The 24,795-nt window shown below is 52.7% G+C and overlaps 10 protein-coding genes; 5 read left to right on the top strand and 5 right to left on the bottom strand.

Annotated features, from left to right (window-relative positions):
• Positions 1-201: 201 nt before the first annotated feature.
• RCC_11345 (uncharacterized protein) lies at positions 202-2,769 on the top strand (the record flags this gene model as incomplete). XM_023776566.1 has 9 exons in its annotated part: positions 202-255; positions 311-339; positions 456-502; positions 561-621; positions 678-1,090; positions 1,142-1,358; positions 1,457-1,550; positions 1,596-1,753; positions 1,803-2,769. 9 exons carry the CDS (start codon positions 202-204, stop codon positions 2,767-2,769), a joined length of 2,040 nt encoding a protein of 679 aa, XP_023632334.1.
• Positions 2,770-2,990: 221 nt separating this feature from the next.
• Positions 2,991-4,934, bottom strand: RCC_11346 (probable sugar transporter STL1; the record flags this gene model as incomplete). XM_023776567.1 has 5 exons in its annotated part: positions 2,991-3,480; positions 3,543-3,774; positions 3,828-4,212; positions 4,358-4,469; positions 4,540-4,934. 5 exons carry the CDS (start codon positions 4,932-4,934, stop codon positions 2,991-2,993), a joined length of 1,614 nt encoding a protein of 537 aa, XP_023632335.1.
• An 881-nt stretch (positions 4,935-5,815) lies between these two features.
• Positions 5,816-8,099, bottom strand: RCC_11347 (related to 5`-nucleotidase precursor; the record flags this gene model as incomplete). XM_023776568.1 has 8 exons in its annotated part: positions 5,816-6,734; positions 6,789-6,807; positions 6,860-7,137; positions 7,193-7,335; positions 7,391-7,617; positions 7,726-7,766; positions 7,886-7,925; positions 7,973-8,099. 8 exons carry the CDS (start codon positions 8,097-8,099, stop codon positions 5,816-5,818), a joined length of 1,794 nt encoding a protein of 597 aa, XP_023632336.1.
• Positions 8,100-8,997: 898 nt separating this feature from the next.
• On the top strand, positions 8,998-9,938 carry RCC_11348 (uncharacterized protein; the record flags this gene model as incomplete). XM_023776569.1 has 2 exons in its annotated part: positions 8,998-9,090; positions 9,147-9,938. 2 exons carry the CDS (start codon positions 8,998-9,000, stop codon positions 9,936-9,938), a joined length of 885 nt encoding a protein of 294 aa, XP_023632337.1.
• Positions 9,939-10,236: 298 nt separating this feature from the next.
• RCC_11349 (related to Histone H4.2) lies at positions 10,237-10,910 on the bottom strand (the record flags this gene model as incomplete). XM_023776570.1 has 5 exons in its annotated part: positions 10,237-10,260; positions 10,323-10,352; positions 10,408-10,479; positions 10,535-10,670; positions 10,723-10,910. The coding sequence occupies 5 exons, from the start codon at positions 10,908-10,910 to the stop codon at positions 10,237-10,239; spliced, it is 450 nt and encodes a 149-aa protein (XP_023632338.1).
• A 425-nt stretch (positions 10,911-11,335) lies between these two features.
• Positions 11,336-12,584, top strand: RCC_11350 (uncharacterized protein; the record flags this gene model as incomplete). XM_023776571.1 has 2 exons in its annotated part: positions 11,336-11,925; positions 11,975-12,584. The coding sequence occupies 2 exons, from the start codon at positions 11,336-11,338 to the stop codon at positions 12,582-12,584; spliced, it is 1,200 nt and encodes a 399-aa protein (XP_023632339.1).
• A 675-nt stretch (positions 12,585-13,259) lies between these two features.
• On the top strand, positions 13,260-14,882 carry RCC_11351 (related to triacylglycerol lipase V precursor; the record flags this gene model as incomplete). XM_023776572.1 has 3 exons in its annotated part: positions 13,260-13,617; positions 13,672-13,840; positions 13,889-14,882. The coding sequence occupies 3 exons, from the start codon at positions 13,260-13,262 to the stop codon at positions 14,880-14,882; spliced, it is 1,521 nt and encodes a 506-aa protein (XP_023632340.1).
• A 46-nt stretch (positions 14,883-14,928) lies between these two features.
• Positions 14,929-16,036, bottom strand: RCC_11352 (related to Putative sterigmatocystin biosynthesis lipase/esterase STCI; the record flags this gene model as incomplete). XM_023776573.1 has 2 exons in its annotated part: positions 14,929-15,885; positions 15,959-16,036. The coding sequence occupies 2 exons, from the start codon at positions 16,034-16,036 to the stop codon at positions 14,929-14,931; spliced, it is 1,035 nt and encodes a 344-aa protein (XP_023632341.1).
• Positions 16,037-16,758: 722 nt separating this feature from the next.
• RCC_11353 (related to F-box and WD domain protein) lies at positions 16,759-19,286 on the bottom strand (the record flags this gene model as incomplete). XM_023776574.1 has 2 exons in its annotated part: positions 16,759-19,082; positions 19,139-19,286. 2 exons carry the CDS (start codon positions 19,284-19,286, stop codon positions 16,759-16,761), a joined length of 2,472 nt encoding a protein of 823 aa, XP_023632342.1.
• A 1,342-nt stretch (positions 19,287-20,628) lies between these two features.
• Positions 20,629-23,911, top strand: RCC_11354 (related to invasion-inducing protein TIAM1/CDC24 and related RhoGEF GTPases; the record flags this gene model as incomplete). XM_023776575.1 has 3 exons in its annotated part: positions 20,629-22,155; positions 22,211-22,441; positions 22,499-23,911. The coding sequence occupies 3 exons, from the start codon at positions 20,629-20,631 to the stop codon at positions 23,909-23,911; spliced, it is 3,171 nt and encodes a 1,056-aa protein (XP_023632343.1).
• Positions 23,912-24,795: the final 884 nt, after the last annotated feature.

The raw sequence follows: 24,795 nt of genomic DNA on the forward strand, positions 1-24,795 counted from the left end.
TAGCAAGGATAAGGTTGTACGTACTGACATTTATGCTTTGCACGCCGCGCGGATCGACGGCCCTAGAACTGAGACGAATATAAAGACCCAAGCCCGGGATCCGCGGACTGCTTAACCAATTTCTCGACACAACTTCATGAACATTACAGCGCTGTGCCACTGCTGCAGAAATCCCCACCTCCATCCGTGGCGCTCCGAACAATGAGCCAAGTGTCCGATGATGAAAGGCTGCCTTCGGCGCCTGGTCAACGAGCCGTACGCCTTCGCGTCCCTTCTACCGCTCTTGTTTACACGCTAAGCATTGTTCTAGTGCGATGAATGCAGACACAGGAAGATTCGGTAAACACATTGTCGCACGACTCCAGGCCTACAGGATGATCTTTGGTCTACGCCAGGCTTTAGTCTGCGCCGGACTTGTTCAAGATTTTGCTGACCTTCCGTCCATCGCCTCTCAGGTGCGACCGCAAGCGACCATGTACACATTGTCGGGCTGCCAGCCTTTGTGAGACGACTCTTCCCATTCTTGCAAGATGGCTCGACTAACTAGTCGCGACTGTCAGCATGCAGGACTACTGTAACTCGGCCCGAGCAAAAGTCTAGGGTAATGGTCTCAAAGCAGTAGTATGGCTCCGTATTCCACTTGCTAGGGTACCGCAGCTTGTCGCTTACATATGCAGTGAGAACAAAATTGATCGAATGGAAAGTCAACTAGCCAGCATCGAACAGCTTTTGCGTAACCTTTCCAAGCAGCCTTCTGCAACAATAGCCACAACAACAACAACAACACAGACATTAGAATCACCCCACGGAGGCAGCCAGATCAGTGACCATCTACGCAACTTGACACACAATGTTGGTACCGGACCACACGCCGACTTTGGTGCAGCCAAAGAGCTCTTCGAGAAAACTGTGGGCAGCAGCGCAAAGGTACAACAAAGCGTTGCCGAAGCGCTCCAGGCGCTGCAAGGCATAGTCGGACGCTTGGATGCCGATGCTGAAATGAGCTACACGACCGTGCTGCCCAAGATTCCGATCGATGTGGTCCCTCCACCTTGGCCCCAGGTTGCGCCCATCTTGCAAAAAGCTGGTGGTGCGTTTAAGATACAACGCTGCTTCGATGCGACGCTAATGTGTATGATAGAACCTGGAGCGGGTGTTGCGAATTGGGCCTTCCCATTTGCGAGCATCTCGGATTTTACGCAGAAGAGTCGCAGATTGTATGAGCAACATCACAACGACATACCTTCACGCCGGCTGTCGGTGTATGCTGGTCTATTCGGGTTGTGTTGCGAATTCAGTGCGCTCGAATCTGGATCGGAAGATAGACTGGAGCACGCCAAGTACTACTATGATTTATCGTAAGCATATTGGGGCGGCCTGCTTCTTGACGCCATTATTGTGTCTCTTCTATCCTAGACCCATGATCTCCATACTGATCTTGTTATTCTGTATTCAGGCAGGTCTTCGAGCCATTGGTACTGCGCACGGCAACAGAGTTGCCCATGGTCCTTCCGCCTTCGAAAGAGAGTGTAGAGGCACTCGTGTCTGGCGTATGTATCTGCATCGGAATATTAACAAAGCTAACTTGCACACAGTCGATAGTCTTGGTCAACATGTGTAAACCAAGCCTCGCGAGTACCCTTGCCTCYGCCGCTATAGGGATGTGTCAAACGCTTGGGTATCACCGCTTATCTTCCATGATAGACGATCCCGAGGAGATGAAGACTAGCAAGATGCTGCTTTTCTGGTTTTCGTACGTATCTCAGAGCATCTACCACATTTCATACTGACACTTGGGAAAGATATACGCAGGATAGATCGCTCTCGTTGAGGCTAGGGCGCGCGCCGTGCTTCAAAGACTYGTATATCTCTTTGCCAAAACCGACGTCTTCCACGCTGATCCCTCAGCTCTTGCTTCCTTTACTTGACTTCTGGATTGACTCGGCCGTGGTGCAAGGCGAGATTTGCGAACGCCTTTACAGTCCCGCTGCCGCTACGCAACCAATCGAACAACGCAGCCAAGCCGCACAAGAGCTGGCAGACAATATGCAAATTCTATGGAATACAAGACACAAGAGCGACGCGGCAGTTCTGCGGTATTTCAAGKAACATTCCGGCAGCATTGCTCGCTTGATGAGTATTGGAGATGAGGTGAGTTACCTTGGGACCATGGCGTTGGTGCTGCACGCTTCGGCCCCCACATCGGATTCACCCTCACTCCACTACGCAAGGAAGTTCCTCGAAGCTATACGGGACACTGCGAACACCCACTGCAAGAACGCTTATAATTGGATGGTCTATTGCCATTGGGTTTTGCTGAACTGCCCTCTCACTCCCTTTACCATCATGTTCTGTGAAGTGATCACTCACTACCAGAACTCACAAGCCGATCTCCAGCTCATGAGAAGCTACGTCGCATCTCTACATCCCGCGTGCCAGCTATCCAGTGGAGTCCAGAAGCTGTACGATCTGTGCTCCGTCTTCCTTCGCGTTGCCGAAGCCTATACTGCGTCGAAGCTTGCAGAGGAGTCGAGTCAACCTGGACCTTCCGAGGATAACGTCTTGGTAACGGGCGAATTCGACGAGTATCTTGCATCGCTTGGCTTGGCGCCGTTCCCTCAGATGAACAATGTGAGCAATGAACCGGACATGTCGGCTTACTTGCAAGATTGGTACACGGGCAATGCTTCCTTGTACGGAATGCTTGATATGGGTATTCCGGGGATGGATATGTCGGGAATGGAAGGAGCTGCTGGGATGTATCAGTAGTATCTCCATCACTTGTGCTCATTGTCTCGCTCTCAAATCTAGGATCTTTTAGGGTTTTTTGACATTACATGCGTTTCTTTTGTATCGTGAGCCTAGGCATGCAATCTTCACGCATCATTACAGAAGGAAGTCACAAGTCGTAAAGTTCTAGGTAAGCCGTTATTGTATCGATTTCCAGGCGTTCCATTCGTTGATCTTCGTCGAAAAGAATGAATGCACACTCACTCGCGAGCATGTTCCTCCCTAATCTCCTCCTTTTCAATTTCTGCTCCGCGAACGCCGCCCTCAGGTTCGCTGTCACTTCCAGGGTGATTCTCATGCTTCTCAATATCGAGTACGTCCTTGCCCTTGCGCACCCTTCGCTCCGTCCACACGGGGTTCTCGCCGGTCTCGTGGGCCTTTTCAAAGATGGCATCCATGGCCTCGAGCTTGTAGCCATTCGTCTCCGGGAAGAACCAGTACACAACGGGTACGTGGAAGAAGTTGAAGCACATGAAGACGAAGTAGGTCTTCCATGCGATTTTGTTGATCATGATCGGTGCCAGCTGCACAACCGCGTAATTAATTAACCAATTAGAGCATGTTGAAAAACCGTTCGCCTCTGCGCGGATGCGGATCGGCGTAACTTCGGCAGGATAGAGCCACGTGACGCCAAGCCAGCCTATAGCAAAGAATGTGTTGTAGATGAATATAAACACTGTGGCAATATACCTATAGTCGTGTATTAATGAGTCAGCGCATGAAACAATAGGTTCAAAGTTGGGTAAACGTACGCAGGCGCCTTGTACGTAGGAGTAGCTTGTGACAGACAGGTTCCGACTACCAAAAGGCAGACTCCCATGCCAATGGCACCCCACAGCATCAGGACTCGCCTCCCCAGTCGATCGACCACGAAGAGGGCAACTAGAGCTGCCAGAAAGAATTCTGTTCCTAGGAAGCCAGTCATAAGTCGAGAGAGCTCAGCGTCGAACTGTAGACTCCCCTCGAAAACGGTTGTGGCATAGTCTTTGGGAGGGTTAGCAATGGCCAAATGGTTGGGCAAAGATACCGTCACTTACAGGTGACCAGATTCAATCCACCCAGCTGTTGAAAGGCCTGGGAGAGACACGCGACGCTCAGACGCCAAAGATTCATCTCTTTGCCGTTGCTAAAGAGTTCTTTCGGGGTAAGCTTGTTTGCAGAAACAATCTTGTTTACGCGGTCCATCTCCTCGACGTCTGCGATGATTACAAGGTCTTCGGGGGACTTGTCTTCCAAGACAGCAAGAATCTCTCTGGCGGCATCGGGATTTCCATGCTTGATTAGCCAACGAGGGCTTTCGGGGTAGAGGAGAACTCCAATGATGAGCATGATACCGAAGACGGCCTGGAAGGCGATTGGGAAACGCCATTGGAATGAGCTTTGATCTACGAACCAGAAGCCGTAGTTGATCCAGTACGAGATCTAGGAGTAGGGGGAAGAAGTCAGTACGTGCCCAAGACATCGTGGGTAAATCGAAAAGCTCGGGTGCATTGTGGCATTCAACATGCGTTGATCATCAGGGAGGTCCAAGGCAATAAGTGTGTATTGCATGATTCGTTTTGCTTACCATGATGCCGCCAGTGATCAGGGCGCCTTCGAAAAGAACCAAGAACCCACGGATCTTGGGTGGAGCCATCTCAGACTGCCATACTGGTATACTACTAGTATTCATTCCGTTTCTGTATCAAAGAGCAAATTGGTCAGTATTGTAAGCCAAGCAAGATTCCGGGGCCCGATCATCCAACGTACCCAAAGCCCGTGACGATTCTTCCAACAATCATATGTCCAAGTGTAGAAGCAGTCGCCTGCAACGCCGTTCCAACCAGCATGATCAAGGTGCCAATCAACACCGACTTGCGCCTTCCAAGCTTGTCGCCAACAAAAATGATCAGTCCGCTTCCCAGCAGACAGCCAATCTCGTAGATTGCAACAACCAATGCCTGGATAGCACCAGACTTGTTCTGAGGATCCATCTGTGGGAACTGCTGGAGGAATCTGGGCTCAGTTATAATGCCGCTCATGACGCCTTGGTCATATCCAAAGAGCAGGAAGCCAGAAGCAGCAGTGACACACACGCCACTCTGCAAACTCGCCCCTGAAATTTTGCCTCCGAGAAGCCCGGTATGGGACAGAATGCCAGGCATCTTGGAGTAAGTCCCACCAGATAGAGCGGTCCGGGAGCAGAGTCTTGATCCAGTAAAAGTATGAAACGATCTGCAAAATTAAAAGGCAGTTAATGGACAAAATAATAGCACGAGAAGCTCACCATATGTAGCGACATATTTCGCTATGATGTGATGTGATGCTCGATCWTCATCGGCACCCACACCCCAAGCTGAAATTTCGCATCCACAATTGAAATCCGGAGACTTCATCATGCAATGTTCAAAGAGTACAGTGGGCCTTCGGATGCATCATTGAGCAATCAACACTTGGTGTGAGGTTTCTRAGAGTGAAGTTGGAGAAAAGTGACATAATCGCCGAGAAAGCACCTTTGAACGTTGGATCTTCAAGCAGCATGAAGCTCCACCAAGACAAGTTTAGATCGAGATCTCTCACTTTGGGAGGTGAAAAGGTTGACTTGACGTGAGGGACGTTGACCTTTTTTGGTTAGTAAAGTGGCATTTGGAGTCACTAGCCCGCTGGCGGAGCCGTCCTTACAACTGTCACATCGTTGCCTGGAACTTCTGAAGCAGCGACACCATGGCTAATAGTGGATAGCAGCGACTGAGAGATCGCTTTCGATCTCTCATAAGCCTCGATCGCCGCAAACAAAGCTTGGTCACGGTCCAGCATGCTTGTGCAGCATATTCTCGCATTGAAGCTCTCTCACTTCCGGCGTCTCGACGCATTAAAGTGGTATGAGCGGCGTAGAGACAAAAAGCTTTGCAACGGTCCAGACTGATCCAATCGAGAGCAAGATACGAAGGCCGTCGATAAGATTCGGTAGATTCCACTCAATCTTCTGGATGAGGCAGTCCCCGGATCAGAATTGTTTAGTTCTACAACCACAGTGAAGTGGTCTCTAGTGAAGGTACACGATGGCGATGCCAGCAAAAACAGCGGCAAACAAGCCGCCGAGGCCTCCTAGTCCCTTACCAGCACCWGAACCTTCTGCAGGTGCTGAAGTTGGGCTCTCCTCATTGTTGCTCTCATCCTCGGTCTCATTTTCATCACTCCCGGCTGTGGTATTCGCAGATCCGTTGACAATGGCAATGCGGCCATCGAGCTCAACGTTGACAGGACTCTGGGCTTCCACATACTGGACGAGAACCTGATMTTGGGTATCAAGCGTCACCACGTTTTCAAACACCTCCGAAAAGAAGTTGTCTCCGCCACCCGCAATAAAGTCTAGAGTCACAACGTTGTAGTCTGTAGCATTATCAATGCTCGAGTTGCCGATTGTGACCGAGACCAGTTTGCTTCCATTGCTATTCTCGGGGTTGTATTCGATCTGGATTCCCTGGCTAACCTGAAGGAAAGAGGTGACTTCGTCGCCGTTGACCTGGTTTACGCCGGTCATGATGCCCTCGAGTACACTCCACAGGTATKATCCATTGAGCGTAATCTCGACAAGGGAGTTGCCGAAGGGAAAGGAGGTGAGAACCTCACCGCGAGTAATGTCTCCTTCATCAATGGTTGCGCGAATGCCGCCAGCATTGATCAAAGCGAAGTCGACATCGTCGCTGCTGTTCCGACGATAGGCAAGCATTGCGTCTGCCATGAAATCGCCTAACAGGCACTCTTGCTCCTGGCAATCGCTTTGGTCGAGAGCCACCTCAGACTGTCCGATCACTTCTGCGGCAAATGCCTCGAAGGGAACGCGCCACTCCTCAATCTGGTCCTGAAGCGTTGTATTTTGCTTGGTGGTGTTGGTAAGGTGGATCGGTGCGCCTCTATATTCTAGAATCCGACCCTCACTGTCGTAGGTGACATCGATGTACCTGATTTGTTAGCGTGCAGTCACTTCATTGGATATTCAAAAACATTCGGCCTACCCAAGATATTCGCCCCAACCTGTATCAAATATCAGTTTGCGGTCTACAATCAAGTCTATTGTTCCACTCACGGTAAGCTGTCACAACGAACACTTCTTCATCATCCTGATTGCGCACAATGGTCKGGTAGTCGCCCTCTGCGCCTTCCATGTCGCCCAAAAGAGTATGACTGTGACCACCCATGATGAGATGGAGGCCGGTGGTACTCTGCGCCAGAATCTGAWCCTGGTCATATCCGATATGGGTTAGGGCGGCAATCCGCGTGATGTTCGTCGTTCCTCGAATGAGAWCGATGGTGCTTTGCACGCTCTCGACTACATCCTTGAAGATGGTTCCCTCGCCAGGAGATCTATTTGCAACGTGTCAGTAAGCTTCTCAGATGCATGGGGTGGAATCAGCCGCACGATATGTTAGGAACGTCTATAGTTGTCACACCAATAACTGCAAGGCTGAATTGCGGGTAGATGTGGAATGGGACAATCGTCTTGTTAAGGGTTGGGTGATCGGACTGGATGTTGGCAGAGATGATGGGGAACGTGAGGTTCTCCTGAGAATCGATATTTGTTTAGCGACAATGGCAAATTCACTCGTGTAGAACTCACCAGGAAAGCTCCAAGCATGTCATCGCCGCCGTCAAATTCATGATTTCCCAGGGTCATGCCGTCGAAGCCGAGCTGATTGATGGTCTCTGCGATCTTCTCGCCTCCGTAGTAGCTATAGAAAAGTGTCCCTTGAAATTCGTCTCCGGCGTTCAAAAACAGACTACTGTTAAGGACAGGCCTTCGCTCGTTGATCACCGTCGAAACTCTCGCGTAGCCGCCATAACACCCTGAGAAGCGCGTTAGAGTGCTCACGCGAACGAAGATAACATGGTGCCACACAGCACCTGTTTCACTGAAACCAGAGGGCCGTGGCTTGTACATGTTGGGAATCTCACCTCTGCTAGGATCCGAGCAATCAGTTCCTGATGATCTAAACCTACAAAGCGAGGGGTAGAAGGGTTAGCGATAGTCGAGACGTTTTGGGCGTGGACAGAGATAAAGCGTAGCTCGAGACACCTTCGAGCCACCTGTTTCTTCTCTCCCTCGTTTTCTTACTGGTCCAAATGAGCGTGGACATCATTGATGTGGAAGAATGCTGTGAACTGTCAGCTTCTATCGTTTGCGTATTTCGGCCAATCGTACACTGGTTCCAATTGCCCGCAGCGTCAATGTATCGCTTTTGCAGTCTTCTCTCACTGATCAAGACGTCCTCGGCGAAGACAGACTGGACCGCGCTGAGGCACGCGCACACGGACAGAAAGCGCCACATTGATGCTGTAGCTTGCAAGGTAACGAGGCCGGCCACTGTGGAGGTTGAGAAGAGAGAAAGCAAACGCGGAGCAATTGCGAAAGAGAGACGCGGCGACTTATCACTCTGAACGGCAATGCCATACCCAAGCATCTGCGCCGACGATATCAAGCTGCTTGGCGAACAAGGGAGGGCCAGTCAGTAGCCGACGGGTGAGCACGATTGCAATTTGGCGCTCGGCGATGCCATGGCATTGCATACCAAGCACTACCTTGGGTATCTCGAAGGTACCAAACAGGAAGGTGCGCGAGGTGGAGTAAGCAGCTGGTCATCCGCAGAGGGACATGAGTGTGGAAGAGGCCGAGCAGTGAGGAGCATGATGTCGTTGGCGAGGTGGAAGAAACAACCACAACTTCCTTCGACGTCCGCGATGCCAAGGCGGCCCTAGAATCTTTCCGTCCTCTCCTCCGTTCGCTCCTCCACCAACATCATCATCCTAGACAAACCCCGCCTACGCACGCATGTGGACTTGAACGCGACATGGGAACAATTGCTCCGCTGGGCGCAGGAGGTCGATGATGAAAGGTAGCCCGACCATCTGGCTGTAGTACACCTCGATCATTTCGCGACTAGTGATCTCTTACGGCCGAAAGCACTTCAGATTGACGAAGGATCTTCGCATTCGCGTCCCAATCGAGCACAAAACGGAAGTAAGCATTGTTACATACTACCAATCTTGCTAAACAGTACTCCACTATGTAGTTGTATCTGCTATGGTATAAGAAGCCTCTTCCTCCGTGTTTATTCCAAGGCAACGCATTGTCACCTGCTACCATTTCAAGCATACATCATTGCTTCTCCGCATTACTCTCCCTTGAACTCTGCTTCACAACATCATCAATCAAGCCAGACTGCAAAGATGGCGTCGAAAGAGCAGGAGATGCTCCCCTTGTTCCCTCCTAGGGAAACCCGACCTCGATCTGATTATTTCGGACCTGCACGTGGCGCAACTGTTGGTGGACCATTTACCAAATTTGTCCTACACTGTCATCTCTAACTCACGCACAGTTCCTCCGAGACCAATTCACCATCTCCACATGGCTGTGCATGGGAGCTGTGGTACAAGGTAGCCTGTTGCTGGCCATCGGTCGGCTTGCCCTCGTTCCCGCGGTAGCATTGCTACTCTACCGAACTCTGGACACCTACGCAATGGTGGTTGGCTTCAAAGAAAACAAGTACATGAAGCATGTCATCACACAAAAAGTTTCCGCGCAAATACCAGACGAGAACGGCAAGTTCGGATCCAAACCAGCCAGTTCCGCCATCACCGTCTTCCTCATTGGTGCACGAACCAACCATCCCCTCGGAGCTTTTGGGCCAGGTTTCAAGGAACTCGGAGGATACTTCGAACAAATGTCCAAAGATTTGGATAGACATGCCGATGAGTTCGGGTTTCTGGGTATGACCTCCTGGTTGAATGCTTCTGCCCGGCACACCTCTGCCGAGACGCAATCAGTGTGCTACTTCAGAAATGTGGAAGGTCTCCAGGCTTTTGCACACGGCGAGTATCACAGGAAGGGATGGGAGTGGTGGAACAAGACTTTGAAAGATCACCCGTACATGTCGATTTTCCATGAGACGTACGATGTTCCAGCGGGCAGCTGGGAGACCATCTACGGAAACTCTCACCCCAGTGGCCTCGCCACGACTACATACAAGATCAGGAACAAGGACACTGGGAAGGTGGAATATGCGAGTCCGATTGTTGATGCCAAGAAAGGCTTGCTAAGGACTTCCGCTGGGAGGATGTCTCGTAGCAATGCCAACGAGCATGATGGGTACGAGGAGCCAAAGTATTAAAGTGAGAAGTAGGCAGACCTTTTACTTTGAAGGATTCTCGAGAGGAATGAGAGGTTTTAGATGTCCAATCTTCTTGTCAAAGCATGAGTGGATTGAATGATTACAGCCCTCCTCCTTAGACACCGAATTGAAAGTGTTGATGTCTTCAGCACCTTCTTTCAATGGTGTAGTATCACCTCTCGTAATACGCAGTAATCATCGTCAATGCGTGTGGGTATCAAGCAAACTTGTGCTTCCAACTGGAACAGACACAGGCTCATGGCCTATGATACAGCAATCGTCATCCGGAACCTGATGATCACCGGCTGTTGTCACCGAATCCCTAATTTATAGAGTTAGCAGTCGACTCCATGAGGGTAGAGAGTAAAGTGGTCAATCACTCACGTAAATCGGCGTTCCCAATCTATTCAATACCTAGATGCGGTAAGTTAGCAACCGTTTTAACCTCTGAAATTTGGAATTGACGTACGAATACAACGTCTGAGCAACAAACCGTCTTTCTGCCACTGACCTCAACTACGGCAGTGATGTCCTTGAGCAGCTACTAGAAGGTTAGCTTGCATTCTGCCAAAGGCTGGAACGTAGTAGCGACCCACAACTTCCAATCTCTGGCGCAACACCGTGCGAATGTCACCGTAGATGCCCCCACTGATGCGCTTCACTCCTCCGCGCCGGGCAAGTCTGCGAATGTCGCCCTTGGTGACTCCCAAGATGTTGTCGCGAATGATTTTGCTGAGATGTCCGAAATCAGTCGTGCAAGACACAGAATGGCAGTTGAGCTCACCGGTGTCGCCGCAGCGTCTTGTGGCCGAGTCCTTTGCCGCCGCTGGGACGCGGAATAGGATTACTCTTTCCTTTTCCCAAACCTCCGCCGACGCGAGGTGTCGGGGCCGGGGTGCTGCTTGAAGATGACTGATGGGGCACGTCGCTCCGGATGATCTGACTACTGTTGATGCTTCTAAACTTCGCCATTGCGATGTTCGGCCGTGKAGGCGAGATAACGGCAAAGGGCGCGGGCGTGTTGATGTTGTGAWGTTTCTTGAGGATGAAAGTGAAAGGTGATGGAAGTGGCAGAACTTCACTTCGATTCGCGTGGACTGCAAAACCTCACCTCTTCGCCACTCACTGCTTGCAACTTGACGGAATGTGGCCCAACAGTAACAAGAGCGCCCACGAATTGAGATGTTGGAGAATTGCAGGTCAGGTACGTGAAGGCGATTGAGATGGGCTTCCCGCGGTGGAATAACAGCTGTGGACGACGTGGACTATCTCCTTCTCCACAACACCCATGTAAGGTACATGTACCTTACCTAAGGTACACGGCTGATTAAGACGATCTCGCTTAAATGTTTCTCACCTATCCTTCCTTAGCAATCGACAACAATGTCTCACCACGAATGCCGGAAATGGTACGGAAAGCGCATCACAAGTCGCGTCGGGGTTGCGTGTGCTGCAAGCGACGGCACGTAAAATGCTCCGAAACACGGCCTCGATGCGACCACTGTACGCGTCTGGATATCGAGTGCACCTGGCCAGATGGATCGGATTCGAACGCAGCACCACCGCTTTCTCTTTCTCGCTGTCAATCTCTGCCACAATCTCCTGCTGCGGCGATTCCGCCCTTCTCGGCGGCCTCGCCCGGCCCTTCGTTTTCAGCTGGCATCGTGCGAAGCAAAGCACAGCCGGAGCTTTCCATCAACGAACTCAAGCTGTTGCATTTTTATCTGTTCAATACGTCTGCCTCGATGGCCGCGCCAAACTTGCAGTATTTGTGGCAGAATGTGGTGGTTGAACTGGGCTTCCGRCATCACTTTCTCCTTCGTGGCATCCTCGCAGTGGCGGCCATACACAAAGTGAGTGTCATCGATGCCGAGCGGGAAGAACTTCTCGTCCAATCTGCGTCTCACCTGGAGAGCGGCCTTCGCTCCTTCCGGAAGTGTCTCGAATCGCCGGTGCCGGCGACGAGCGTTCCCGTCTTTCTCATGGCGTAAGTGGGTAGACGTCTTACCGCCACATTGCTGACGACTCCGACATAGAGGGCTCATGGCCGTTCACAGCCTTGGCACTGCCCAGATACATGCGCCCTTGGACCCGATAGGCGATATTTGTACGTGGATGCGGATGGTGAGAGGTGTAAAGTCCACCATTCATGAGAACTGGGAACTACTGCTATCTTCCGAGATTGGAACCATGCTACGAGATCACCCGTGTGGCACGGCAGATTCGACGAGCCTCGTTGAGACTGATGATCTGAGGTCTCTGGTGGAGCAGACAGCAGCGCCAGGGTCCACCGAACGCGGCATCTATCTGGAATGCGTCGATCAACTACGAGCAGTCTTCATCACTGATCGTCGTCTCGCTTCTGGCAACAAGAAGTCCTCTGCCTTGGCAAGTACCTGGGCCGCCACCGCTCACGAGGGCTATTGCGAGCTGCTTGCCCAGCGACAGCCGCTCGCGCTCGTCATCATCGCCTTTTTCTCAACTCTATTCAGTCATTGCTCCAATATCTGGTGGTACCGGAACTGGGACACCTGGATCTTGAACGCGGTCCGATCAGAGCTGCCTATTGATTACGTGCCTTGGCTGGAATGGCCGCGAACCCAGATTGGTTCCATGACATCTACGCCATCGGCTGTGATGACCTGATGGGAAGGAAAGGAGAAGAATCCATTGGTAGACATGAAGCGTCGGCGTGCTGTGTGGATCCACGTTTGAGGGCAGTGGCTTGTAATCTGGTGATCAAGATTTCCACAGCAGCGTAGCGCTTGAAATGGCGCCCTCTAAAGCTCCATCATGCATCGGGATAATATGGGCCGACCGACACTGTTCGTATGCAGCTCTCGAATGGGCCGGCCGAGGGCTCTGCTAAGCTGTAATCTTTCAGATCGAGCATTCTCCTCCGACACGTAGAGCTACCTTGCGGTTGCAGAGATCTCTGACACCATGCCACGAACTTGCCGCATTCGTGGTAGACCGGGCTCTATCAGCGTACCCGAGAAATGTCTTTGTGTACAGGGGCAGCATGCCTGACGCCCCAGATCACAACCCACAGGTCAGCAGATCGCGGTTCATTCTCGGGAGAGAAGGCCCCAAACGACAACCGAAATGTGGAGTCGGTCTGGGGAAGCCATCTGCGGCAATGCCATGTACATAACTGACCGCGTGAACGCTCGCGCGTCGATCATGGAAGAGTCTTCTTCCAGCCAGTGCCCAAATGACGATCGCACAGGCTTGATATCCAACTGCTCCGAATACATAAAGCTAATTCGACGACCCGCTGTGAAGGACTTCCAGAGTCTTCATCTCCCTGTCTGAGCAGACATGAAGTCATCTTTTGGCAGTTTGGCATTGGCCGCTGCTACGAGCCAACTCACTTCGGCATCGCCCGTCTCAAGCTTTTATGATGGCCCGCTAGTCCGCAACGATGTTTTCGCTGTCCGTGGAACTTCCTGGCCAAACGATTCCAATGTGAATTTTTTTGGAAATATACCATACGCTGAGCCACCTGTTGGAACTCTGCGCTTCAGACCGCCCGTCACAAAAACCCCAGATCCGCATCATGTCATCAACGGGACGTGGTTTGGGCCATCTTGCGTGCAGTACAGCAGTGGCAACCCGACTGTTTACTCGGAATATTTGGAAGGCTTTCTTCTGTCTCCAGGTCAGACGCAAGATGAAGGTATGTCAAGGCCAGCCAGTCGTGGAAGCCACTTGATCTGATGCAGACTTCTAGACTGCCTGACCCTCAACGTGTGGGCGCCAAAGGGCACACGGCAAGGCGACAATAAGGCGGTCATGATATGGATACATGGCGGGGGCCACACAAGCGGAGGTTCGGCAAGTCCGTATAAATACGGCGATCGTCTTGCGTCTGATCAGGATGTTATCGTTGTGGCCATGAAGTTCGTTTCCTGCACGACAATGCTCGACTAAGACTGACCATGGCGAAGCTATCGATTGAACATATTCGGCTATCCTGGTGCTGCCGCACTCGACGGGAGGAATTTGAACCCCGGATTGATGGACCAACGTAAGGCTGTAGAGTGGACTTATCAGAATATCTACGCCTTTGGTGGAAATCCAGAGCTTATGACTCTGTTCGGACAGAGCGCCGGCGGCCAAAGTGTGGACTTTTACAACTACGCCTACCCGGWTGATCCGCTCGTTGCCGGCTTCATCGCTCAATCAGGGGTGGCGAATGCTGCTGTCGGGAATGGCGGTGTCTACGACTCTGGCAGTAACTTCACATACATTGCCTCTTCTCTCGGGTGTGGCGATGTCATGGACAAGAACGAAGAGTTCGAGTGCATGCAAAACATCAGCGCAAAGGCTTTGATCGAGGTCTACAACAAGTACAACGCCACACTAAATGGAGGGAAGCCACTCTCCTTCACAACCCTTGCGGATAACCAGACTCGATTCTCCAACTATACCGATCTGCAAGCACGTGGCTTGTTCGCTCGTATACCCACGATATATTCTTCAGTCGACAACGAGGGAGCATCACTTGCCAAGTACAATGAGGCTGGTGTCAACCAGACCGTAGCAGATAGCATCACGTTGAGCCTCGCAACCTGTCCAGGGGCGGTAGCGAGCGCCGCGCGAACTAATTACGGTGTACCTGTCTGGCGGGTGCGATATTTTGGAGTATGGCCAAACCTCAATCCATTGAGCTGGCTGGGTGCCTACCATTCGAGCGATATTCCGATGATCTTTGGAACTTCTGATCTGCGTGGTCCAGACACCGCTGCAGAGGTTGCAACGTTGAAGTACTACCAGACTGCCTGGGCTACATTTGCAAAGGATCCGGTTCAAGGTCTTGTCAAGTATGGATGGCCTACCTACAGTCCGGAGGCGAAGACCTTGGTACAACTCGGTCTCAATGACACAACTACTGCGGTGTTGAACGAGGGGACAGCCTTTGACGGCCCTTGTCAGGCGTGAAAGCCAGTGCTTTGCCGCAAGATAAGAAGACAACAAATGTACGCATTTACCTTAGTAGCCATCGAAATCCTTCCGTGGTATCCTCTCTCCACTGCCCGAATTCTGGCAAATGCGCCAAAGCCAACCAGAAACAATGCGGCAATCCCACATACATGTCCAATCGTGTTTCCACGCCATCATTTTTCAACATGTCATCCCAGATCAACCCTTCATCTCGATTCGTGTCTCTTCCACACAATTGCTGATAAACTCTCGGAAGCCCTTTCCGTCCTTGCTCGCCAGGCCACAACATTGAAGAGTAGATTTTGTCCTTTGTGTCCGGCTTACAGCAAGCCGTCATCCAATCCGTCATCTCCTTGGATAGAACGGGATTGTTGACGCAATCGGGTTGTGTTCGACTCAGATATCTCGAAGCATACTTCTCCTCCAACATCTTCGGATCTGCCGGTCGCGCGGAACCACAATTCGAAAAGACACCGGTGATCCGCGGCTCGTGGTTTAGATCCCGAGCCAGATGTGCAAAAGATATGGCCATGCTCGCTCCCGCAGAGACGCCGCCTATGATGAATCCTTTCGCAGGATCAGCCCGCAAGATGTCCTTGGCATGTTTCGAGATCCAGAGAAATCCATCCCAAGCATCGTTCGTGCTCGTCGGCCAGGGATTCTCGGGTGCGAGACGATATCTCGGAGCTACAACCACTGCTCCAAATGTTTTGACCAGATCTCGAGACATGTTAGCCACCATGGTCGGACTACCGATACACCAACCCCCGCCGTGCCAAAGAATAACCAGAGGTCCTGGAGTTTCTGATGGCTTTTTGGAGCGAAAGACTCGCATTTCAAGTTCATATCCATCTCGGGCTGGTGCTTTGAGGAATTCTTCTCGGACAAGAGGATCTTCCTCATCATCCTCGTCGGCCATTTCTGTGAGGACCCGGACTTTTGCTGCTGCGCCATGGAGGTCGTCCCAGTTCATTCGCATCGGAGGCCAGAGCTTGAGCATCTATTGGAGAGAAATTCGAGGTCAGAAAAGTTCGCGTGAGGTTGAAAGAGGCGTTTTAACATGCTGAACTCACTTCTGCGTATCCTGGTRTTGGGATTGCGAGATCAAGAATCTCTTGACGGGACATGTTCGTAAAATCCATTTTGGACATGTTTGTCTCTATGTCTGGGTCGTCGTGGCTCTTTTCTCTCTAGCTGCTGTATTTCTCTCCGATCCTGGTTGTTGGCATTCAACCTACCTAGTGTTTCACTGGGAAGAATTTCAGCTAAGTTACTTGCGCATCGCAGGAACGATTCAACACTTACACATCGGCTGGGTGATCCGATCGTTCAGTATTGCTCGCTGCCTGGTGCAGATGGCGAAGTTGTGATAGTTACCCGTCCTGTTGTCTGTTGAGAAAACGATACGGTAAGTCGCCGAGATTCGATAAATCCTTCTGTTCGCCGAATTCGGGCCATGCTCAAGCTCCCGCGCCGATGTCTGGAGAGAGCTTCGCCAACGCCGCAAGGCACGGGATTGATCTCACAACTTCAGATATACAATTACAGCCACTGACTACCCAGCAGCAAACTCGGTGCTTTCATCGCAGACGACCATTGCCGTGCCGATACAGCGAGTGCCAGAACAGCAGAGTAGTAATTCAAGTGTCATTGAGATACAGGACAAATGGAGCATAGTAATGGTATCTTGATTCATCCAGGATGTGTTTCACATGCTTACAGGAACACCGCACGCTCGAAACTCACCTAGTATGAGCTGCTCGAGACCCTAGAATGCCGCAAAAGTACCTAGGTGCGAAGCACTGGATCCAGCCTCATCGCACCGTGTGGCCATGATCTCTTTCCCAACGCGGGTTTGACTTGAAACCCCTATTCAAGCTGTCTCCTGGCTCCAATCACCGACCCATTCCAGATCTGGATCCCCATTCGCAAAATCCCATCCAACCACAATCTTGTTCTGGCTGCAGGAGATGATGCGCCGAGCATCGAACTGGAGCTTGAAAACGCGGTTGGTCTCCGAGCGCGTGGCATGATTGTGGTGATGGTGATGGTGAGGGTGATGGTGAGGATGATGGTGACCTTGAGGCTGTCCGGCTGCAGGACCGGCTGCGGGCAGCGCATGAGGTTGATGAGCCTGCGCTGCGGCCGTGGGAGCATTGTGCATATTCTGCTGGTGCTGGAGGGCCTGCACTTGGGCGTTGAGATTGCTGACCACCGTGACTATCGCAGCGTTTTGCGCGTTTTGCAAGGCATTTCCTTGGATGGGAGGACCGGAATTGGACTGAAGGAGCGTGTTCGAGACTTGCTGAATGGCTTGCTGGGCTTGTTGAATCGCATTGGGATTGTTTACGGCCTGAGGTGTTTGCAAACGCGGAGCCGACCGCCCAACCGACTGGCCGGCGGATTGGTTCAGACGTTGGTTCGGCTTCCACTTCCCATCCTTGTCACGCTTCCAGATGATGACAGACTCATCGTAGGATCCCGACACGATTCTGCCCCACTTGCTACCTCCGCCGCCGGGCGGCACCTTCGTTCCGAAGCTGGACATGTCCTCAGGCCGACTAGACCCGGCATTTCGCTGCTGCCTGCGGGCCGGAGCTCGTGAATGTTCTCCGTCTCTATCAAGGGTTTTCATGAAGTTCCTGTCCGCCTCTTGGGACTRTTCCAGAAGCTCTTCATCCGTGGTGATGTCCATATCACCGAAGCGGGCTTGCACGGTACGCACAAGATTGGTGTGGCCGTCTAAACAGGCTACCTCCGCCGTTGTTTGATAGTCGAAGATCCGCACCGAGTTGTCAGACGAGCCACTGACAATACGACGCCCGTCAAATTGGACACATGCTATGCCTTTGGTGTGCCCACTGTATGATTTCTTGTGCGCGCCGGTATGAAGATCCCATGACTTGATGGTGCGGTCGCCAGACGCGGAGACGATGACATCTCCGTTGATTTGTACGGCATTCACAGCCGCTTGATGGCCCATCAGAGTATCGAGAAGCGTGTATGATGACAGCATCTTGTCCGCATCGAACGTATGCACGAACATGGGCAGTACACGCGCAGGGATGAGCGGGTCGTTGGGCAACAAGGGATGCCGATTCCAAATCTTGATGGACTTGTCCTTGGAGCAGGTAATGAGATAGCGATCGTCAAACCGCAGGTTGAGCACGCTCTCGGAGTGAGCCTTGAGTCTGTGGAGTATTCTGCCCTCGGAGAACCTCCAGACAATGACCAAGTTGTCACTTCCCCCGCTGATTATTACGTCACGATGTTGGCCAGGTCGAGGATCGAATTGAAGGCAAAGTACGCTGGCCTCGTGGCCATGCAGAGTACGCTTGAGACGGCAGGTATTCAGATCCCAAATTCGAATGGTCTTGTCGCGTGAGCCGGATACCAGAGTATTACCATGGTGCTGAATAGTGTAGACGCATTCATCATGACCGTCTTCCGGGTACGCGGGATGCGGAAGGCGAAACACCTTGCACTTGCCTTGGTCCCAGTTGCTTTCCAGCCTCCTGCGATGCTYGTAGAGGTACGACCAGCTCAGCTTGGGCTCAGGGGCATCGCTGAAGAGCGAAGGCTGTATTTGAAGGTCCGAAGCGTCTAGCGCAGTATCGTCTTCGCTGTCGTCATTATCCAAGAACCTCCTAACAGCCTCGGCGCCCTCGCCGTCCTCCTTGCGCTCCATGCTTCTGGCATCAGTAGATACCACACCCTCCATAGGCCCGTCCGTATCGCTTGAACCTTCCAGATGTCCGCCAGGATGCCCCATCATGCTCTCATTCTCACTGAATGCCTCTGCTCGCGGTCTCTTCCGGCTGTCTCTCCGCATCAGACTAGGCTTGTTTTTTCTCTCTGGCATGCCCGTCTTCCTTACACGCATGTAGCGTTCGGCACACTTTGCCCCCATTCTCTTAGCCATCACCTCAGGATCCAGCAGCTTCGTCCTATCCACGGCCCATCCTTCGCGGAAGAAGCAGTTGCGCCATAGCTGCTCGTCCCGTGTCCGGTCACGCCATGGACGGGAGACGGCAGAGGATGTCAACAGGTCCTTGGGTGAGAGGTGGGAAAAGATGTGCAGCATGAGTTCGTTGGGAAGCTTCGGCACTGGGTCGTGAAAGACCATGGCGCCAATGTCGTCAAGCAGAGAGAGGCGAACGGCATTGGGCAGACTCGCGCACAGATCGCGGACCATCTCTGCGCATGTGTTAGCGATCAGAAGGCCTGGCGATGAAGGTGAATGAAACACATACCGCGGCGCGCATTAGCGGAAAGCTGCAGAACGGCGACCTTGAGGTCAGCGTTCGCATTTGGGAGTGGAGTTATGGTGCCCATATCGCTGCCCGGCTGGCTAGTGGTGTCGCCGTGGTATCCCTCGTCAAACTGCGGCGAGCGCTCCATGGCGGAGGCGGTGAGTCGTCGGTCGGCAGCGCCGTGCGCTTTGGTGGATGCGCTGTGCAGGTGATGGGTGCGCAAGATGTTCTGGCCGGATCGGGCGCGGTGCAGTGGGGAGCGTCGCGTGGGCCGTTGTTGATCGGCGACGGCGGCGGCGGCAGAAACGGTGGAGATTTTCGCACGTGGTAGTGCACTATAGAGATGCAAAGATGGTGGTGGTGTATGCGCAGCCAGCTGCAGGTGTCATTTGCTCACGCTCCGAAGTTCGAATGGTGTATGCGCTTTCGCAGATGTTGTTGGTGCATGCAGGGAATATGTCATCGATGTGTGTTGCCCTTTCTGAGCTAAAGTGGAATAGAGCTGATCCACTAGGCTACTCCCGCGCCCTTAGCTTCCGTCCCCTCGGCCCCTCCATTCATCTCGTCACAAATCGCAATCACATTGGCAATTACCTGAAAAGTGTCCCAAGGAGGTTGGTGTTCTTCACACCCGCTACAGTTCCCCTCTCCTGCATGCGGTTCCAGGTACGATGGTGCCGATGTGCATTTGGATTACATGGATGGCCCTTGTAGGCGAAATGCACAGTTTGACATTTCCGATCGCCTGATTTCTTTGTACCGAGCAGAAGCGTGTCGAAACAATGACACGACCTGTCGTGTTTGGGTCAAGCGGATCACTGGGATGGTACGAACAGAGGGAACTCACTCGCTGRCCGTCGCGGTCTACAGTATCATGTGGCGTTGACAACATCCACAATTCCTTCCCTCTCCTCCCTTGTATGCCCCATGCTGCTCGCCTACTGTTTCATGTCCACGCGCCGGGGCCATGCGTGATGTAGGAGTACATTGTACTGTGCTGCGCGAGGTCTACTTCCGCTTCGGCTGCTGCAGGTCGCTCCAAAGCAACAAAGAAGATCTGGCTTGCAGACGCACCGGCATGCGACCCCGATTCATAGAGCCACCTGCATAACCACCACACGTCCTCATAGCCAGAACCCACACCGCAGGCGTCCAGTAGCAGCAGCAGTCAATCACGACCTTATTGTGCTCCACGACTCGTGCTGCATTGCGCCTCACGCATCTGAGACACGCCTAACAAGAAAAGCAGCCCATCAAGCGGCAACGACACGGACGGACCCTGGGTTCTCTTCCCGACAAACACTAGTGGTTGCTGCCCAGTTAAGCCCCTCTGTACTTCGACCTATTGTCGCTGCCTCGTCCGCCCACCCCRACGACGACCTCAACACACGCCAGACCCCACCCTTTCCATACCACACTCCGCCCAATTTCCCGTCGCCGTCGCTGCTCTCCGATCCCCATGTTGCCCGCGGCGTAGGACGCCGGCGAGTATGGAGATCGCGTCTCATGGAAATCCGCACTTCGCCCGGAACTTGACCGCATCGCTCCTCAGCCCAGGAGGCGCTGCGCACGACGACTTGCCCTCGCCGTCGCGATCCCTCGCTCCGGCCCTGCCCGACCACCGCGACCCCGCCATGAGCGCGCCGCATGCCACAGGCCAGAGTCCGCTCGTTGCATCGCAGGCCCACACGAGCTCCAACTACAGTATTCAGTCGCAGCAGTCAAGTCGTAGCAGCGGTGCCACCCAGGGCACCGCCACGAGCACCCTCTTCCCTCCTCCAGTGCCCAGCATGGCCTCTAGTCCGGGCGATGTCGTGCGCACCGACAACATCATGAACTCGGTCGCCGATGCCAGCAGCTCGTTGTTTCAGATCTGTGTTGCGCTGCGTCAGCGTCTGCTGGGTGTTGAAGGCTTTCGGGAGTCATTGGAAGCTGAAGAGGACGATGCCGACGAGGATACCGATCCCGTCACCCTCCTCTGGCGCACTTTTCGTCGTGGCTACCCTCTCATGCTGCTGTACAATGCTCTACATCCCACTCAGCCCTTGATCCTTCCGCAAGGAGTCAAAGAAGAGAAGAAAGGCAAGGCGGCCACATTCAAGTTCATCCAAGCATGCATARTGGATTTAAAGATGCCAAACGACGATCTCTTCATCATCACCGACTTGTACGGCGACGACACAACGGGTTTCGTCAAGGTTGCAAAGGTAGTCAACAGAGTGCTGGATATTCTAGTGCAGCGCGGTATCGTCGAGGATGTGCGTCCAACAGCCGCCGACTTTGAACAAGCGGCACAAGGCATGAAGCGCACACAGCGCCAACACATCATATCAGAGCTGGTCCAGTCAGAGCGGACGTACGTGCAGCATCTCGAACTCCTGCAGGCCTTTAAGCATCTGGTAGAGGAGAAAGGCGTCATCCCGGGCGATGCAGTCCATGACATCTTCCTCAACTTGAATGCTCTGCTAGACTTCCAACGCCGCTTCTTGATCCGTGTCGAGCAGACCAATGCTTTACCAGAGGAGGAGCAGAACTGGGGAAAGTTGTTTCTCCTTTATTGTGAGGCTTTCAAGGTCTACGAGCCATATATCGCCAACCAACGGAAATGTGAAAAGACCGTCATAGCGGAGTTCCCCAAGCTGCGAGAGGCGGGAGGGAGCAGCGAGATGCGTCAAATGGTCGAATCGCCAACAGCACTCCACTCATTCCTAATGAAACCTTTTCAGAGACTTACCAAGTATCCTCTGCTGCTCGATCAGCTCTACAAAAAGGGCGACTTGGATGATGGAAGAAAGCAGGACCTTCTTAATGGTATGGAGGCATCTACGTCAGTGCTCACCCGGACCAACGAGGCAGTCGATCGCGAGGAGAAGGTTGAAGCCGTGCAAGAACTGAAAGTGAGAGTGGAGGACTGGAAAGGCCATCGCATCGAGGTCTTTGGTGAACTCTTGCTATATGGTACATTCACTGTTTTGAAGAGTGAAAGCCTCACCAACGGCAAAGACGGAGAACGCCAGGTGAGTTTGTGAACGGATTAAAAAGGTTTGATCTGGCGCTGACCCACCTCCGCAGTATCACGTCTACCTGTTCGAAACCATATTGCTATGCTGCAAGAACATCGATTTAAACAAGACCAAGAACAAGTATACCTCTAAAAATCTGGTCGACGCAAAGGGCAAACCGAAATTGCAGCTCAAGGGCCGCATTTTCATGCAAAATGTCACTGACCTCGTTTCTCTGGCAAAACCAGGTATGGACACGATCTCTGGGGAGACTCATTTGGCGATTCGAAGCAGCGAGCGGGTATGTTGAATAGCCGAAGCTAATTATTGGACGATTCTAGGCTCATACACTTGTCAGATCTTTTGGAAGGGCGACCCAAGCATCGAAAACTTCATCATCCGTTTCACCACCGAGGACGCATTGAAGAAATGGGCCAATCAGATTGAGACCCAGCGAAGGAGATATCGCGAGGAACCACGGTTGTCTACCACTCGAAGTAGCGATGACAGCCGGGCTGGAACCAGCGTAACACAGTTCGCTTACATGCAGGACCAAGGCCCGCTCGAAAACCCCTACAAGATCGACGTCGACGAGGAAGAGGACGACGAGGATGACGACGTTGACACTGTGCTATCAGGTAGTCAATCGGGCTGGTCTGGTCCTGGTTTTCCAAGCGGAGGAAGCTTCTCGCAGAGTCGAAACGGTAGCTCCAGTTCCCTGCGATCTAGGAGCACCACAGGCGAGAGTGCCGTTCAAGGATCTTCGGCCTCGACACGGGCGCCACTACCAAGATTACCTCATAGCAGCATGCAGCAGCAGCCCCTCTCACTCCGAACAAGGGAATTGCAACAGGCAGCTCCATCGCCCGGTGGTGGCGGACAGCAAGACAGCTACTTCTCTCCAACGGTCAGCGACTCTCCCATGTCCAGCATGTCGTCGCGGACAAGCGCCAGCTCTGGCATGTACCCATTTCCACGACAGCCGATTCCTCAAAATGGTTATTACGAGGATGGTCAAGGCGCAACTCGTTTTACCGCGCCAGCCATGCCTCGCCCGGCGCCGAACGCAGCCCCTAACGGCTATGGTCCGTCTGGACGGACGCCCTCTACTGCAAGGCCAGCTTATCCATCTGGAAGCGTGATGCACAGCGCACAAGCAATACCTGGGCCGAGGAACCGATCCGCCAGCAGCCCAGACATTCACAATGGGCAACGAGTGTCATTGCGAAATGGAAATCAACCCCCGGTACCGGAGATGCCCGCGTCTTACCAGAACAGGGGACATACCAACTCACCTGGGCTGAGGGAGCGACAGCACTCGAATCAGGATTCTCCCATAGAGCCGGGCTACGCAGGTCCGCCCCGGGGTGGTGCATATCCACCCTCCCGAACCGTCACACCCGTCGCCTCGAGAGGGCAGTCTTTCCAGTCACCACCAACAGAGACGACTGCGCCACCAGCGCAATTAAAGGTCAAGGTGCATTGTCCTTCAGCGTCCCAGACTCTCACCTTGGTCGTTTCCAGCACCATATCCTACCAGACTTTGAAAGACAGGATCGATGCCAAGCTGCAGCGCTCTACGAATCTTACACTCGGTGATCGAGCATCAAAAGAAAATCAAGTCCTGGTCAAGCTCAAGTACCTTGATGAAGAAGACTTTGTCAGCATCCAGTCTGACGAAGATGTCGTAACTGCCTTTGAAACCTGGAGAGAACAGAAAGGCGAAGGCTTGGGCGGCATGGGTGAAATCGAATTGTTCTGCCAGCGATGAAGATACGACTTCTGAATTCACGTCTGCATGCATGGGCGGCGATAACGGCTGGCCACTTGAGATTWCCCGTCGGACAGCAGCTCCGTCGACGAAATGAGATGACGGCCTTGACGGCTTATATTACGACAGACCGCCACGCGAGGCCCTTGAACCCACCTGAATCTATGCAATCCGGGACAGTATGGCAAGCAAGGCTACGATGAATTTGACACACCGCAGCGACAGCTTAAGGAGATTACTATTGCTCGATAATGGGAGGACATCTGATGGTTTAACACATCTACGCGCAATAGATAGCTCCGTGTATTATTGGGGGGCATTCGAAGTCAGGATAGCGGAGACGAGGTGTTCGTTGCAAAAAGGTGTGGCAGCGGGACGTTCTCGACCGGTGGCGCTCTGCAGTAAGCTATGATATCGCTTGAGTGCGAAGATGTTTTGACGACGTGATGATGAGAGAGAAGAGAAGGGAATGCCGAGACTTACATTTATTGACAGGCACAGATGGACAACCCCGGCAGGGAAAAGACAAGGGAGAAGGCGCGGGTGGTGGTATCGAATAAGTACCTACCTTTGAAACTGTAGATGAGGAAGAAAATACGAGCGGAGCCATGCTCTCCTTATATTCTCAAGCACGTTGAACGTTTCTAGGGTTGCAATATAGTGACGGTCATCGCGTGACGTGGAGGCCATGCGCTTTGAGAGAGTTTCGGCTGGCACAGGCCGAGGCCCTCCTCCCGACATCACTACCTAGACTAATCATCCTCCTCGACTTGACAACAAATGCCACATTGGGTGTTTGATTTCCATCCTCCATCCTAACTCAATCACACTCCAGTGTCTGCCGTGCAAGAGACTGAGAGACGTGATCTGAACGACACATCGCG

Source organism: Ramularia collo-cygni (assembly GCF_900074925.1).
Source record: "Ramularia collo-cygni strain URUG2 genome assembly, contig: RCC_scaffold29, whole genome shotgun sequence".
Lineage (NCBI taxonomy): Eukaryota > Fungi > Ascomycota > Dothideomycetes > Mycosphaerellales > Mycosphaerellaceae > Ramularia > Ramularia collo-cygni.